We start from the raw sequence: 15,428 nt of genomic DNA, 5'->3' as shown, positions 1-15,428 counted from the left end.
ATAGGACAGGTGAAAAATCGCCCTTCCATCCCGATTTCATAATTTCATATTTTGTGATGTCTTTCTGTACATATGGCACCTACCCTTTATTATCTCTAACAGTTCCTATACATCCCTTTTATTAAATGGCAATGTTTGACATGAAAGAAGCTTTCTTTCAATTCTAGTCGTCGCTATTTTGCAAAGTCTGACTTTCACTCCTTTCGTCAGTAATCAAAATAAATCCTCTGAAATTGTGTGGTATGAAGGACAAAATATACTTTTCCAAGTGGTGTTCTTTTGACTCACATTCTTCGTTTTCTTGCTTACTTTTCCGTTATGAAAACTTTTGCTGTTTTCTTATTAATAAACGAAATTTGTTGCCATTTATTTCTAAAATTGCATCATTACATTACAGAGAAGTAATAGACAGGCAAAAATCTTTTTGAGCCAATCGAAGCACGCCATTTCACCGGAAGTGACGAAAGTCATATTCACTGACACTTCAGCTTAGTATCATCATGTTTAAATACCATCATACGATACCGGTAGAGTTTGAAAATGATGACAAACTCTTTCAGTTTGGGGTAATGTTCACGCGATGGTGGTATGAAAAAGTATGAAACCGTAATGATTTGAAAACGATACAAAACTATACCGTTTTGGTAATATATGAACACCTGTGTAACCGTTAGAGTTTCATGACGGTTCGGCGAAGTTATTTTCTCTACCAAAAATGACGCGGTAAAATATTTGAACACAGCCTTCGATGCGATAAATATTGTCAGCAAAAATACGTTGACATAATATATATATACCTCAAACAATGATTTAGAACCCAATCTTCTAGATGTCCAACTACGGTCTCAAGGTGAGGCAAGGACACCATCTTGAAAGATGGCAAAAAGCAAAACTCAAAATGAAAAGTAAGTTAAAACAAACTTTAAAAAACCCATCCTATCAAAAATTTTAATAATTAAACCTAGATTATCAATATTGCTACTGTATATATACTCAAGAAGAGCAGATATTAAACATCGTCAGTTTTACATGATTGTAAATGTAGATCGTCCAGGTTGGTATAGCCTGAGAAGGACTGTTTTTGTTGTTGTTGACTGACGTTTCAACAACCTTAGCGGTAGTCATCTTCAGAGTCAAAGGTCAAAGGTTTATTTGACTCTGAAGATGATTACCGCTAAGGCTGTCGAAACGTCAGTCAACAACAACAAAAACAGTCCTTCTCAGGACTATACCAACCTGGACGACCTACATTTACAAATATGTAACGATACTCCCGGGTTCAAACCATTTACTTTATCGTCAGTTTTACCACCTTTCAAGATGGCGGCTTGCCTCACTCATTACAATACAATATCGGCGGAGCCAGATATCAAGTAGACTGGATTCTAGGTCATTGACCTCAAACAAATTGAATATCGGCATCAATCCGGCGTTGTGTGAGTCAACACAACACTTGAAACGGCATCGTGTGAACGGGGTCTTTTAGCTAGTCATGCAAAAATAGCTCAATTAATAACTTTGTATGAATAAGGAAAAATTCATATGATAATTTACTTCAATTTTGTTGTAGTCTTTTCATTTCGTTCTAAAAAGGCAGTCCAGGATATCGCATTATGCAAACTGATGGTGTGGAAAAAATAGTGCGATTTAACTGCCAATAAATTATTTCAAAAATGAAACGACAGTAAGCACTGAATGAATGATAATATAATATAAAACAGACGATGCTTGATTTCGCCTAATTATGATTCAAAAAGGGGCAACGCTTGCTGTAAGAACGTAGCAGATACTAGTCTCTTGAAATCTCAAAAATCACAGTCTATTTCAAAACCCGACATCCACGATTTGCCACACTGTACTCGAGACAACTTTTCCGTTATTCAATGTTCTGCTATCTTCCTTGGTTAGGCATTCCTTAAAAAAACACGAACAACATAAGTAGCTAAATACATGTAAATCGGCTTTTTCCATGAACCACCCCTAACCTAGTAGTTATATTGTCAAAATTCAAATTGCACAGCACAATACAATATGTGAACCAAAGATACAGGAGGTAGAGTTATAACAATTGGGCTTTATACGTAGCATGAAATCTGCAGTGTTTTACATAAATCACCTGAGGAATTGACAGCACGATAGAATTCTTGATAAACACTTTAGCCACATCAATCATACCTTGATTTGGGAATTGTTGATATCCAAATTGCATCATCGGCATGCCCGGTGGCATACCTTGAGGCGGTCCACCCATATTCTGTGGAGGTCCACCCATACCTTGAGGGGGTCCCATATTTCCCTGTGGAAATCCACCTTGTGGAGGAAAAGCGCCTTGAGGCGGCATACCCATCGGTGGCATACCAAACGGCGGCATCATAGGCATTCGATTGGGTGGGCCAGGTGGTCCGTTCATCTGTTGTTGCGGTTGCTGTTGGTTGGTGAATCCGTGAGGAGCTGCCGACATCAAAGGGCGCGGAGGAGGTGGGCCGGGAGGACCTCTACCCGTCTTGTATTGGAAACAAAATACACGTGAGCATACAAATTTCACAAACTGTACAAGTCACAGATGGCGTGGCCAGCTCGAGAATTGAGAGGGAGTGCAATATTCCTATATTCATGATCTGCCGTATGAAGTTTCTTCGAAATCGGCAAATTACAACATGCATGATCAATAACAGCTTCAGATGTACAAATGTAGCAAGGTGTGCCAGAAATGGTTTTCGGCAAAAATTATCATAAATACATATTTGAATGGACTATCTAACAGTCTCGATAGAATGTGATAAACGTGTTAGCTCCAGTAGGAAAACAGCACAGATTCAAAGCAAAAACCTGCGTAGTTTCGTTACATAGAAACGATTGAAAAGATAAAAATCTACTCAAAATAACTTAATGTTACTGTCGCATCCTGCTACGAAAAAAATTGACACCATTGAAAAACAAGAAAAGTTGCACAATACCTGATCTCCAGGGGGTCCTCTCATCGGCATGGGTGGTGGAGGAGCGGGAGGCAATCCAGGTGGTGGAAGGCCCTGAGGAGGAAACCCAGGAACAGGCATCTGTCCGGGCATCATACCTGGAGGAGGAAGACCTAGGTAAGGACATAAAAAACGTCTAAACACTGATCCGAAGTGCTACACCAATGCGATCGATTATAATCGAAAATTGATCAATGCATGTGTTTTCCTTGCTAAAGGTCATAAAACCCGCAAAGATATACTTTTCGACACATCAAATATATTTCAAATGTTATTAAAATCACTTCATCTATCCAAAGAAGTTATTTCCCTAACCCTGATGTACATATATATCTTTACTTTATAAATCATTTAGAGGAAAACTATCAAACCTGGAGGCGGCATCGTCGGAGGTGGGGGTACAACACCCGCCATCATCATTGTCGGATCAAAGGCATTCACTTGTGTTGGGGGAGCGTCGGCAAACAGTTGATGAGGTTTGTCGGCTTGAGCGAGAGGATTTTGTGAAGCGAGCAAACGTTCTAAAATAAAACAAACACCGTGAACAGCAAATCCAAAATCCATAGCCAGAATACGGTGGCTGATTGACGCAACTTCTCTAACATGAACAGGTTAATGCAACAGAAAAAGATTCGCAAGGAGACTTTTAATAGAATATAAATAGTGTTTGAACTCGTTCTACATCATCAACTATTGTAGCATTCGATAAACTTTTCACCGAAATTTGATAATTTGTTAACATATACAGTGATTGCAGTAAAATATCATACGCCAGATAAATAACATCCCCCAAATTTGAATCGCAAGATTTCTGCTCATTTCTGCTGAAATGGTAACAATTATACTCTTTCACTACCGTTGCGAGACTTACCCGCAGCAGAGCCGTGTCTTTCGCCTTTTGAATCTTTTTTGAACGCGTAAGATATGCTTATAGGTCGGTTACACAAATGTTGTCCATTCATTGCTTCGATGGCCGCATCAGCTGCATCAAAACTTGCGAAGTTTACAAAAGCGAAGCCCTTCGAGTTACCAGTCTCTGGATCTCTCATTATCTGGAACACAGAAATGTATGGTAAGTGTCACTCCATTTGAACTTGCTTTTGAAACGTAAAAATTATCACAAGCCAAAATCCGGCATAAATTGAAGCATGTATCAAAAAACTGAACCGAACTTCAATGAGCAATCGTGCATTTAAAATTTTACGCTTATATTTTGAAATAGAAGAAAAGATCAGTTCCTTAGCTTTCCCATGATATGTTTTTAATGAAAAAATTGCAAGTCAAAATTGCATTTTCGGGGGATTGAACAGAATTATTGAAAATTGTTTAGTGTGTGATACAAAATAGGAAAAAACCGCTGCTTCATTTGCTTCCATTTAAATGGAAGCGAAACCTCGTTGACAGCAAATTTTCATTTGAAGAGTACTCGATCATTTTTGATTACTATGAAATGAAAAGCACATCATTAAAAAGCTAAAGAGCTCATCTCTTTTGCCGTATGTCAAATGCGATGTAGGATATCAAAGTTCGATTAACTTTTTCTTGATGCCCACTGTTGAGATGGAGGAGCTATGTAACCTCTCCTGTCCTACGTGCGTTACAAAAGCACCAGATGTGAAATGATCTAAACAAGGCACAAAGAGCTGAAAAGACATTTAGATAAATTTTCACCTGTTATAAACTGCACACAGCAAAAAAAAACTCACCATATTTACTCGTTCGTGCGCCGCACTAATTATTTTCAAATGCATGGTTAATGAAAAACACCATAAAAATTGTTGAAGATGCTGACACAAAACAACCAAAATCTTAAATTAACCTCAGAAATCTTTTGCTTGTAAAAACGTAGTAAAAACGCGTCTATTGTTGTTAAATATTCTTGATAACGAGCGCCGCTCCCGAACGAGGGCCGCATCCTATAGTTCAAAAATTTGAAGAGCGCCATGGCACTCAAACGAGTAAATACGGTATACGTATGCAAGTACACAGATGCCCCAACCTTGCTTGTTGCTACTGTAATACAAAAAATTAACAAAATGAAGACTGGATATCATCTTCCAGATGATTAAGACTTGTCATCAATGTACCTTAGGTGTTTGCAATATCACTCCAAAAGCGCTGAAAGTATCGTAGAGCAGTTTCTCATCAATTTCGGGATCCAAGTTGCCAATAAATATATTTGCACCCACATCCAAGTTTTTATTGTGCGAAGACGCCTATACCATTAAAATAAATTGCAATTGTACTTCATTTATAAATTGTAACAATCAAACAATGTCAGCTTTTACTGTTGCAGGCAGTGATACTACGGGTGCACGCAAGATTATTTTTTAATATGCCTTCTGCACATTATCATAACATAGTTCATCAAAACTATAGTTTTTTACTTTACAAATGAAGTATATAGTCTTAAAAGTATAATTGGGAGCAGTCCTAAAAGTATAATTGCTCCCCCCCCTGCTGGCGCCAATGGCTTGTAACATTAAACGAACCAATAAAGTCACAGACTAAATTATTTTTTGCCCTAAACGCCTATGAACAGCAATGAATATTTTCACCACCAGTCAATTTTTACAATTTCAGGTGCAAGTAAAAACAAATTAACCTAAGCAGAGCAGGAAAACACTTTTGACATATAGCGTGTTTAAAAACTTAAAAGAGTGCTAGAGTACATTCATGAAGCTAAATTGCAAAATAGACATCAGTGGTTTTCAAATGCACAGCACCAAACTCTGATGACATTGAAAACTTACCAATGGTAAATTTTAAAGGACGTGATGATGATGCAAAATAGAAAGAAGATTTATCTCTATATTACATTACTTACAGCACTGACTATAGACAACGGCTTACTTTAGAAAGTTGGTATACTATCTTAGAACAAATTCCACTGAACAAATCACAACAAGTACAGGCAACTTACAAACAATTTATTCATAACCTCAAACAATTGACCAAGTATGCACATTTCTTTAGACTAATCCATGATGACAATACACAATCGATACCCACACACTTCCTCTACACACAATACAATGACATATGAATCAGACAGCAAATATAGCAAACCTGACTTTTACTCTTTACTTGACTCTGAAGATGACTACCACTAAGGTTGTTGAAACGTCAATCAACATCAAAACAAACATTCCTTCTGAGGACTATACTAACCTGGATGATCTACATCTATAAATATGTAAAGATTTATCTCGTTCTACAAGAGCTTTGGAATTTGTTCCCCACTTCCCACAATGCTCATACATGGGGAACAAAGTACAGCGAAGGGCAAAGGTTAACTTGCATCTTCCAATCATTAACTAGTCTACCATAATACCATACCTTGTTTACTCTGACAGGTTTTCCATACACTTTGATCATATTCATCACTTTTATTGCATAGTCCGCATCTTCTTCACCAAGAAATTCAACAAAACCATAGCCTTGATGGAGTTGAGTGATGCGGTCTTTTGGCATGTGAACATTTACTGAAATAACATTTGAATTTAACATTTTGGGTTAACAAGTTGTTGAAACCACCTTAAAAATGGAGCCTATGGAATGTTTTGATCAACCATAAGTGGGGCTCAAGATATCAGGCTTTCAATGGCCAAAAGCACACCATATTTGTGATGGCATGCAAAAAAATTTTGAATTGTCGATGAAAAAATTAAAACATCAGAACATATTTTTACTTGACTTTGAGCTATGCTCAAACAGCAATACTATTTTTTAGTTATAACATGTATAACATGGATTGAGATTACAGAATTGGCCATAATAACCACGTATAATATTGAGGAAATCAAAATGAATTTACGATATATTACTAGAGTTAAGCCAAATAACTTCACAATCCAAATTTTAACACAACATAACAATCTACAACTCAAGATTATTCATATTTCAACACAAAATTAGACTTAAACAGGAGCAATTTTCAAGGTTTCCTATGCATTTCACTACATAAGCAACTACAGCATAAAGAGTTGAAATACACTCACCAACAGGTCCTGATTGAAGAAACAGCTCCCAAAGTAAGGTCTCGCTGACTTTATCATCAAGACCTCCAACATAGATAGTTGCATCTATATAAATATAAAATTGACTCTTTTCAAAAATGATCATTATCAAAAATTCTATCATTTCTTACGTGAAATTTTATACAGAACCAGCTTTTTACGGTGTATAAACTAAACAGGTTTATGCTGATAATTTATCAGAAACATTTTCCAATATACAAATATACATCACTAAAAGCAAATTGCCTAACTTGAAGATCACTGCAAGTGCTAGTCTCGTTGGCATTCTCTTTCAAACAGAAAATAAATATCTAGAATACTGCAAACAGTGCCATTGAGCTATTCTCTAATAAAACTATATAACAATGACTTTGAAGAAATAAGTTGAATCTAACCTTGATTTCGTTCTGTTACAGGTCCGGCTGCCATGCTTGTCTAATTTTTGAATTATACCAACCTGTGTTTCCGTTCCCATTCTCACATTTCATTGTTTTGGTAAATAAATATCACAATCTTGGAATACTGGGCCGGTTGCACGAAGCCTGGATAACGTTATCAAATGGAAAGCAAAACTTTTCAAACTTGTTAAAAATATGTTCTTCTTACGACAAATTTTGTAAACTTCGAAACAATATTTTATTTCAGCGATTGCACAGTTCAAATCGTAAACTTTTCTGCAGAAAGAGATTTTATGAAAGTTCAGAAAAGTTTGCTACCCATTGATAACGCTATCCCGGCTTCATGCAACTGACCCTGATTGATCTCTAGAAGAATTTTCTCTCTAAATCACACTTTTGGATATATTTAGAGGCAACTCAATTGCTAAAGTTTCATTCTTTAGAAATTCATAACCAATGGTGTTTTCGAAAGATATTTTTCAATTTAAAAGTGTGCTCCTATTTTATTTTGACGCCATAGACCCGCCACTGCTCTAATTATTGATCTCTAAGACTTGTCCCTAAACGGATAGAAATTTCTTTCTTACATAAATAATGCAAAAACGAAAGAGAAAAAGTAAGCAGTTTTACGTTTTGAAATTTGCAAATGTTTGAATGATTATCTCAATTGATTTGCTTGGCGGGGAGCGTAATCTATGAATGAATATTTTTGATTGCTCCGAGAAGAATGCGTTAAAAACAGTCATTAAAAAATGCAAAAAGTTAAGGTAGGGCCATTAACTTTGGATTAACTTCGACGGATTAACTTCGTGTTGCGGGACTTTATAGCCGGTAGCCCTTTTGGTCGGTCAAATTAAGTCCTCACCCACCCAATATTAACCCTTAAATGCCCAAGGAGGGAGAAACTCAATGCAAAAATCTGTTCTTTGGTATTTTTCCTTAAAATAACAAGCAATACCAAGTTCAATTAAAAAATTTAAAAAAAAACATTTTTTCTTCCTAAAAAACTTTGTGACAGATTTGTCACATTGGGCATTAAGCGCTACTTTGTATAATAAAGAAAACTAGAGTTTAAAACTAAAATAATTATATAGTATTTATTAACAAAAGCATGAATTTTGTGAATATAACAAGAGTTTTAATTAATCAATACTTTAATCTGTCAGTATGTAGAAATTTTTATGATTTTATTTATTTGTGTGGTATTCCATAAAGCAATTTCTGTCTTTATTGAAGCAGAGATAAACATTGCATTTGCAACAGACAACATGAGAGCGAAAGGCAGAGCAAATTTTACATCTCTGACGATGTCTGTCATCCCAGGAAGGCATATGATCTATTTTATCAAACCGTATCTCTTCATTTGGTTGAGTGGTTGGTCTTTTTCGAGATGTCGAGGCATTGGAAGATCGTCTTCTTTTTCTTTCCTTTCCTACCTTAATCAATCCCTCTGCAATTGTTGCTTGGAAGTCATGAAGTTTGATTTGTTTCTTTCCTCTCTGATTTTTTCTGAAAAGAATCTATGAATTGACCATAGCCACTGTAAGGGTATGAAACCAAAGGTAAAGATACCATCGCCTTGATCTTATGGAATATTTGTACAATGAGCAAAGCATGTCCATTAAGTCAATGTCCCCCATGAACTTATTGTACTCATCTACAAGCTTGGGCTTGGGAATTTCCACATATTGCTTCTCCTTCTTTTCCCATCTCTTTGCAACACCTAATGGTTCTGCTCAACAGTAAGTAGATACCAATGTCACTGCCTTTTGTCCAGCCATCTGACAATAGTAATTCCTTTTGATGAGTCATTTACCTCATCAAAACAGATGTTCCAGTTTTCTCAACACTATAAATGTTAGTTTGCTGACACATGTTTTCAAGCATCTCTTTGTTTACTTAACTGTTGAAAAATTGTCAAAGGTGATGGTGGAGGTTCAGGTACAATATACTGATCACCCATAAAAGGCTTTTCAACATGCACATATCTATGTCTTCGCCATCGATAAACACCCTTTTTTGTCTCATTGTCAGCAAAAGACTTGACTCTTTGAACCAATGGAATGAAATCATCACCATCTGTTCTTGTATTTTCTTCATCATTTTCATCTGCACTTGTTACAGAATTACAAAGCAAATCATTGTATCCATCATTATCAGCAATTAGCTGGTATTCATCATCAAATGATTCTTCACTGAAATCAATTTCACTAGTGTTGATATCATCTATTACCTCCCTCTTTCTTATTCATACTCTAGAAATTGAAAAATTAAAAAGTAGTTTTGACTAAACATAACCCAAAATCATTCATAATAAAATTATACTAATAGTATTTCAAAATTCTAGCTTAAGACATACATATATTGTTCAATTTTTTTTAAATTCTATTAAATATCAATTTTCTTAATGATTTAGTTAACTAAACATTCAAAAATAATAAAGAATTCCATCGGTGTAACAATTGTAATTTCATGTGTCATTAATCAAAATGGCATTCAAATGCCCATTGTGACAAATTTGACACACAACTATTTCCATGTATTTTTTTCGAAAGAAAATATATAATCAAAAAAAGTCTAAACTAATTTCATAAGCTTGTGAGTCAATTAAAACGATTCAATATATAATATCACAGTAACTTACCTTTTATACAGTGTATTTCTCACATTTTCTTCACACGATTTTCACTTCGCATATTTTAAAAATGACTGCCATGTTGAAATTATTTTTTTCAGCAAATCATGATAGATGATATCAACACTAGTGAAATTGATTTCAGTGAAGAATCATTTGATGATGAATACCAGCTAATTGCTGATAATGATGGATACAAGATTTTTAAGCGCATTTTTAAGCACTAGCAAATATACGTGTGACAAATTAGTCACACGCATATTGAAACTACGTCACATTCAACGCGACGTAGTTAAATTCTTCTCAGCAGCGGAAAAAGTTAATCAAATTTTAAATGCCCTAGTTGAACATAAAACAATTTGCCGCGTGTGGATCAAATTAGTCACACGCAGAATTGACTACTTTCACATCATCGCGACGTAGTTAAATTCTTCATTGCCAAGCCAAATCAAGATTTGCGTTATATGGGTGTGTGGATATCAGGTTAGCTATTTTGCCAACAGCAAACAGCGCCCTTTACTTTACAATCAATGCAAAAATAAAGAGTGGCGGGGGAAAGAAAAGCAAAGCTAAAAGGAAACCACTGCATGCACTGGTGCTACGTTTTATTGATGGTAATTTTATTTATTTTCATAATACAAAATATTTACATGAAAAAATGTTTGCAGATTTGCACCACCTTAAGTTATAAACATGGGAAAATATGTCGTTTTCGACGATTGTGTAACATATTATATAAAATATTTATACATAATTAGATTGTGTATAAATATTATATTGTGTATATTATTAGAGCAATAGTAAGGGCATGGGTTTTTGACATGAAAATAAAGTGCCGTGGTTAATAGACCTCTTTTCTCGTTTTGGATTTTGTCCACAGAGAGGATCGAAGTCCGTTTTGTCGAAAGGACCAAGAACATTTTTCTATTCGTCTTTTGCAGGTTCGAATCTCATCTCGGTACGGTGTAGTTTGTTTCGTTGTGTGAATAATGATCATGAATTCTTTATCCGAAAATTAATTAAATTTTTTGTGTCCTCACAACGAAAGCATTAGAAAAATAAACATATTGTCAGGGTTAGGGATAGTATTATGAGAAAATTGTGCAACAACGTGCATTCACTGAGCAATGTTATTGTTTCCAAGACCTGGATTAAGCATGGGATTAAGGGATCAACCGATCAAGTGGCTAAAAATACTTATATTTCTCTTGCGGGAGAAATACCCATAGCTAGCCCGCACAGAGTCAGCACGCCTTAAATTGTGCTGAATTTGGAGACTAAAGCCTGGGCCACACTATCGTCTATATTGACGAAAACGAAAACAAAACGAAAATTCGTGCACGAAATGCATGCCAGACACGACGAAAAATCACAAGCATGTTTGCAAAGCCAAAACTTTTTTGGCCAATAAGCAAGCGGCATTTTTGACGGATTAGAAAAAATGGCGATCTCTAAAAGAAAAAGATTACTTCTTCTTAAGAAAAAGTTACTGCTTTTAAAGTCGAAAACAAGCAACAGCAAACGTCGATACTGGATTCATCCAATTAATAAATGACGTGTCGTCTTGGACTATTTAACAACTTGATTAAAGAATTACGAGAGCCGAAGAATGAAAATAGACACATAAAATACTTGCGAATGACGATGACAAATTTTGACTACATTTTGGATTTAATTAGACCTCACATCACTAAAGTTGGCACACATCTTAGAAAGTCTACTAGCCCTGATTTATCAAAACCTCTTGCCACTCCACCATGTTTGAATACAAAGTCTGATATTATTAGCCAATGGTGTGCGTTTTCGTTGACGAAAAAGGTCAAAAGTTCAACTCTTCTAATATGCACGAAAACGAAATTTTCGTCGAGTTTTCGTTCAAGATTTTCGTTGCGGCAGTTTTCGTTCTGATTTTCGTCGATATGGACGATAGTGTGGCCTAGGCTTAAAATCTGTCTCTTGATTGGTGTATTGCCGTTGTGCTGACTAACGAGCCGCCGTTTTTGCTGAAATGTTCAAGCGGTGTTGTGCGAAATTCAGCACAGATTGAGATTGTTGATAGCTGAGGTTTTATCTTTGAGCTTCAAAACCAACGATTTTAATGAGAAGCATGGCATCTTTCACTGATCGAGTCGAAGATGCTTTTACGAGGAAAGATGGGACTTTTATGGCTCAACTCTACGGAGAGATGTTGGATTGCCTGAAAGTCAACAGCATTGTTACCAACGATAATTTGTTAGATCGTCTCGGTGTTGATATTTTCCGAAATATCAATGCCGAATTTTACATACCGCAGAGTGCCAAGACAAAGAACACAAATTTGGTTGCCTTAAGGTTAGAAAACTTATGACATGTTATGCATGCATGCTTACACAAGAATATATAAGCAAATATAAATTGACTTGATGTGATGCCCGATGGATTTGTCATTTGTGTTTTATTTATGTGATTCAAAACAAAACAAATTTTCAAATTTCGATCATATTTAAAACGTTTCTATTGATTTATTTCTTGATGTGTTCAATAGTATACTTAAGATAAGATATACAAAAATGAACTGAAGCATAATATTTGAAATTTACATAACATTATTTCAGATCTGCTACAAATGGCAACTGCCTCTATAGTTCATTTTCAATTCTGCTTGTTGGTGACAACTCTGTGGTGACTATTTTGAGGCTGATGACCTCTATAGAATTATTTTTATATGCTGATTATTATGCGAAACATCCATGTTTTTCAAATCTTTTTGAAACTCAGCATAACAAACACTTTGATTCTATCTCAAGCATGGTGGCCATGTCAGTCTCTTTTGAAGCTATTGATAGTGCTAGAAGTGTTTTTTCTGTTGCTGAACTGGTCAGGGCAGAAGCTGTGTTAAATGCAAAAGATATGGCATGGACTGGGTTTGTTTGTTTGTTGGCACTCTCTTCAGTTACATCCTGTAGCATTTTTTCTTATTATCCTGACATATACTCTAGTGCTTATAGGTAGAATTTATTATTTAACCAAAGAATTGAACCTCGTATTCTCAAGCTACTGCATTCAAACACAATCACTATGTGCCTTTGATACTTGGTGGGAAGGGAACTAAAAGAAATGGAAGTAGTCACTTGTCACAAGCTAAAAAGCCCAGTATACAAACAAAGTTGAGGTTTACACCTTCTGGTCCTACTGAGACAACCATGACAACTAAGGTTCATCCATATGGTATATCTCACAGTAGCGCTTTGGGTTCTTGTGATGCTTCTTCTTTTATTTCATCTTCTACCTTGCAATTACCAGATAATAAAACTGCAAATGCTGATTTGCCTAGAAATCCATATGATGTTGGTTTTTATAGAGAAAAGGTGAGAGGTATGGAAATTCATGAAATTGAAAAACTTGTGAAGAATGTATTCGTACCTGATGAATGCTATGAATTTCCTAAAACTGTTGATGCAAATGGTCGCAGTAGGTCCTTTCGACATGATTGGCTGAAGGATTATCTTTGGCTTTCGTATTCTCCAAGTCTTAATGGTGCTTTTTGCTTACCATGTGTTTTGTTTGGTGATAGGTTTCCCTCCAATATTTTTTTCAGAGCCATTAACACATTGGCCTGATGCTAAAAGTGCAATAAAAAGGCTTATAAGTACATCATCAGGTCTTCATGTTCACACTTCTGCTCTTCTTAAGGACATCTTGGATCAGAGTTCCGGTAAAAGCCAGCCAATAAATGTCATGATTGACAGTAACTTAAAGAAAAAGATTTCAGAGAATAGGAAAAAATTAGTTCCAGTAGTTGACACCATCATTCTTGCAGGTCGCCTTCAATTACCACTTAGAGGTCATCGGGAAGATTCTCGGTATCATCCTGAAGTTGGTGAATATTCTGAAAAGCATGTTGGTAATTTTATTGAATTATTAAACTTCCGTGTTCGTGCAGGGGACACCATTTTGGATTCCCATCTTAAGCATCATGATAAAAAGGCCTCCTACATCTCTAAAACTACTCAGAATGAGTTAATTAGGTGTTGTGGTCAATTCATCACTGAACAGCTTCTAGTTGACGTAAAAAAGAGCACGTTTTATGCATTGATTGCAGACGAAACATGTGATATTTCTAATAAAGAACAGATGTCTTTGGTTTTGCGTTTTGTTGACGAGGAGCTCAACATAAGAGAAGAATTTTTTCGTTTCATTCATTGTAGTGAGGGTATGTCTGGGAAGGACCTTGCATCTGTGATTTTGAAATGTTTAAACGAAGAGTTGAATTTGAACATTCAGGACTGTCGTGGGCAGGGGTATGATGGCGCAGGTGCTGTTGCTGGATGCATTAATGGTCTTGCTGCAAGGATTAAGAATTTGAATGAGAAAGCCATTTACACACATTGTTTCAGTCACAGATTAAATCTTAGTATTTGTGGGACTTGTGCCGTTCAGTATGTAAGAAATGTTTTGGAACATGTGAAGGAAGCTGCTAACTTTTTCAACTCTGCAGAGTTGAGAGAAATGCATTGGAGAGCACTGTCCAGATTCTGCAAAAAGAGATTGAAAAGTGCTTGTAAGACAAGATGGGTCAAGCGTATTACTAGCTTAGATACTTTTGAAGAACTGTATGTTGCTATTGTCTTTTCCTTGGAAGAAATGAGTTTTAACGTCGAAGGCAAGTGTAATCGTGAGACCTCTAGTAAAGCTTCCCCTCTGTTACATCTTTTGACATCTTTTGATTTTATTGCAGCACTCGTAATAACTAGATGTATTTTTGATCTTACTCTTCCAGTTACTCAGTTACTTCAGTCTTCTAGTAATGATATTGCTGACGGTTTGAACTTGATTGAGGCACTAAAAAAATTGTCGAGAACTGTAAGAAATGAAGTCGATGTTTATCATGCTAACTGGTACAGTATTGCATTGACGATGGCAGAAAAGGTGGGTGTTGAAGAGAAAAAACCTAGAACTTGTGGTCGTCAGGCAATTAGAAGTAATGTTCCGTCTGAATCTGTATCTGATTACTTTAAGAAAACAATAGCTGATCACTTGTGTTCTGAGTTAGAAAAACGGTTTGATTCATCAGCAACTAGCATATATTATGGCTTGTTTTTAATTCCATCCAAGTTACTTTTGTGTCTTTCTTGTGGCGTTTCTTGGAAGGAAAAATTTTATTCATTCTCTTCTTTGTTCTTGGATGATCTTCCAAATCCAAAGGCTTTAGATTGTGAACTTGATCTCTGGCAGAAATACTGGGAATCGTCTTCTACAACTTGTCTTACTGAAAATGTCTCTTCTACTTTAAAGTCGGTAAATTTTCCAGGTTTTGAGAACATAAAAGTATTGTTAAAGATCTTAGGTGAGTGGAGAGGTCGTTCTCTGCTTTGCGAAGATTAAAGAACTATACAAGAAGTACTATGGCTGCTGACAGGTT

At 35.9% G+C, this 15,428-nt stretch overlaps 3 protein-coding genes across 4 annotated transcripts; 2 read left to right on the top strand and 1 right to left on the bottom strand.

The window, feature by feature from the left end:
• Positions 1-1,692: 1,692 nt before the first annotated feature.
• Positions 1,693-7,439, bottom strand: LOC124444396 (splicing factor 3B subunit 4-like). 2 transcript variants are annotated; one of them, XM_046995005.1, is made up of 9 exons: positions 7,390-7,439; positions 6,977-7,060; positions 6,315-6,460; positions 5,063-5,191; positions 3,847-4,027; positions 3,347-3,496; positions 2,958-3,088; positions 2,117-2,503; positions 1,693-1,914 (listed from the first exon to the last, which is right to left on the bottom strand). In XM_046995005.1, exons 1-9 carry the CDS (start codon positions 7,421-7,423, stop codon positions 1,825-1,827), a joined length of 1,332 nt encoding a protein of 443 aa, XP_046850961.1. In that variant the 5' UTR covers positions 7,424-7,439; the 3' UTR covers positions 1,693-1,824. The 2 variants fall into 2 exon arrangements, with proteins under 2 accessions (XP_046850961.1, XP_046850962.1); XM_046995006.1 differs by having other exon boundaries at positions 2,176-2,503.
• A 4,374-nt stretch (positions 7,440-11,813) lies between these two features.
• On the top strand, positions 11,814-13,777 carry LOC124443666. Its single transcript, XM_046994146.1, has 2 exons — positions 11,814-12,358; positions 12,622-13,777. The coding sequence occupies exons 1-2, from the start codon at positions 12,126-12,128 to the stop codon at positions 13,016-13,018; spliced, it is 630 nt and encodes a 209-aa protein (XP_046850102.1). The 5' UTR covers positions 11,814-12,125; the 3' UTR covers positions 13,019-13,777.
• LOC124444567 (52 kDa repressor of the inhibitor of the protein kinase-like) lies at positions 13,210-15,391 on the top strand. Its single transcript, XM_046995183.1, has 2 exons — positions 13,210-13,477; positions 13,581-15,391. Exons 1-2 carry the CDS (start codon positions 13,210-13,212, stop codon positions 15,389-15,391), a joined length of 2,079 nt encoding a protein of 692 aa, XP_046851139.1.
• Positions 15,392-15,428: the final 37 nt, after the last annotated feature.

The sequence above is a fragment of the Xenia sp. Carnegie-2017 genome, unplaced genomic scaffold (assembly GCF_021976095.1).
Source record: "Xenia sp. Carnegie-2017 unplaced genomic scaffold, XeniaSp_v1 HiC_scaffold_21, whole genome shotgun sequence".
Classification (NCBI taxonomy): domain Eukaryota; kingdom Metazoa; phylum Cnidaria; class Anthozoa; order Malacalcyonacea; family Xeniidae; genus Xenia; species Xenia sp. Carnegie-2017.
The sequence above is the reverse complement of the archived record's forward strand: the minus strand, read 5'-3'. Positions and strand labels throughout refer to the sequence as shown.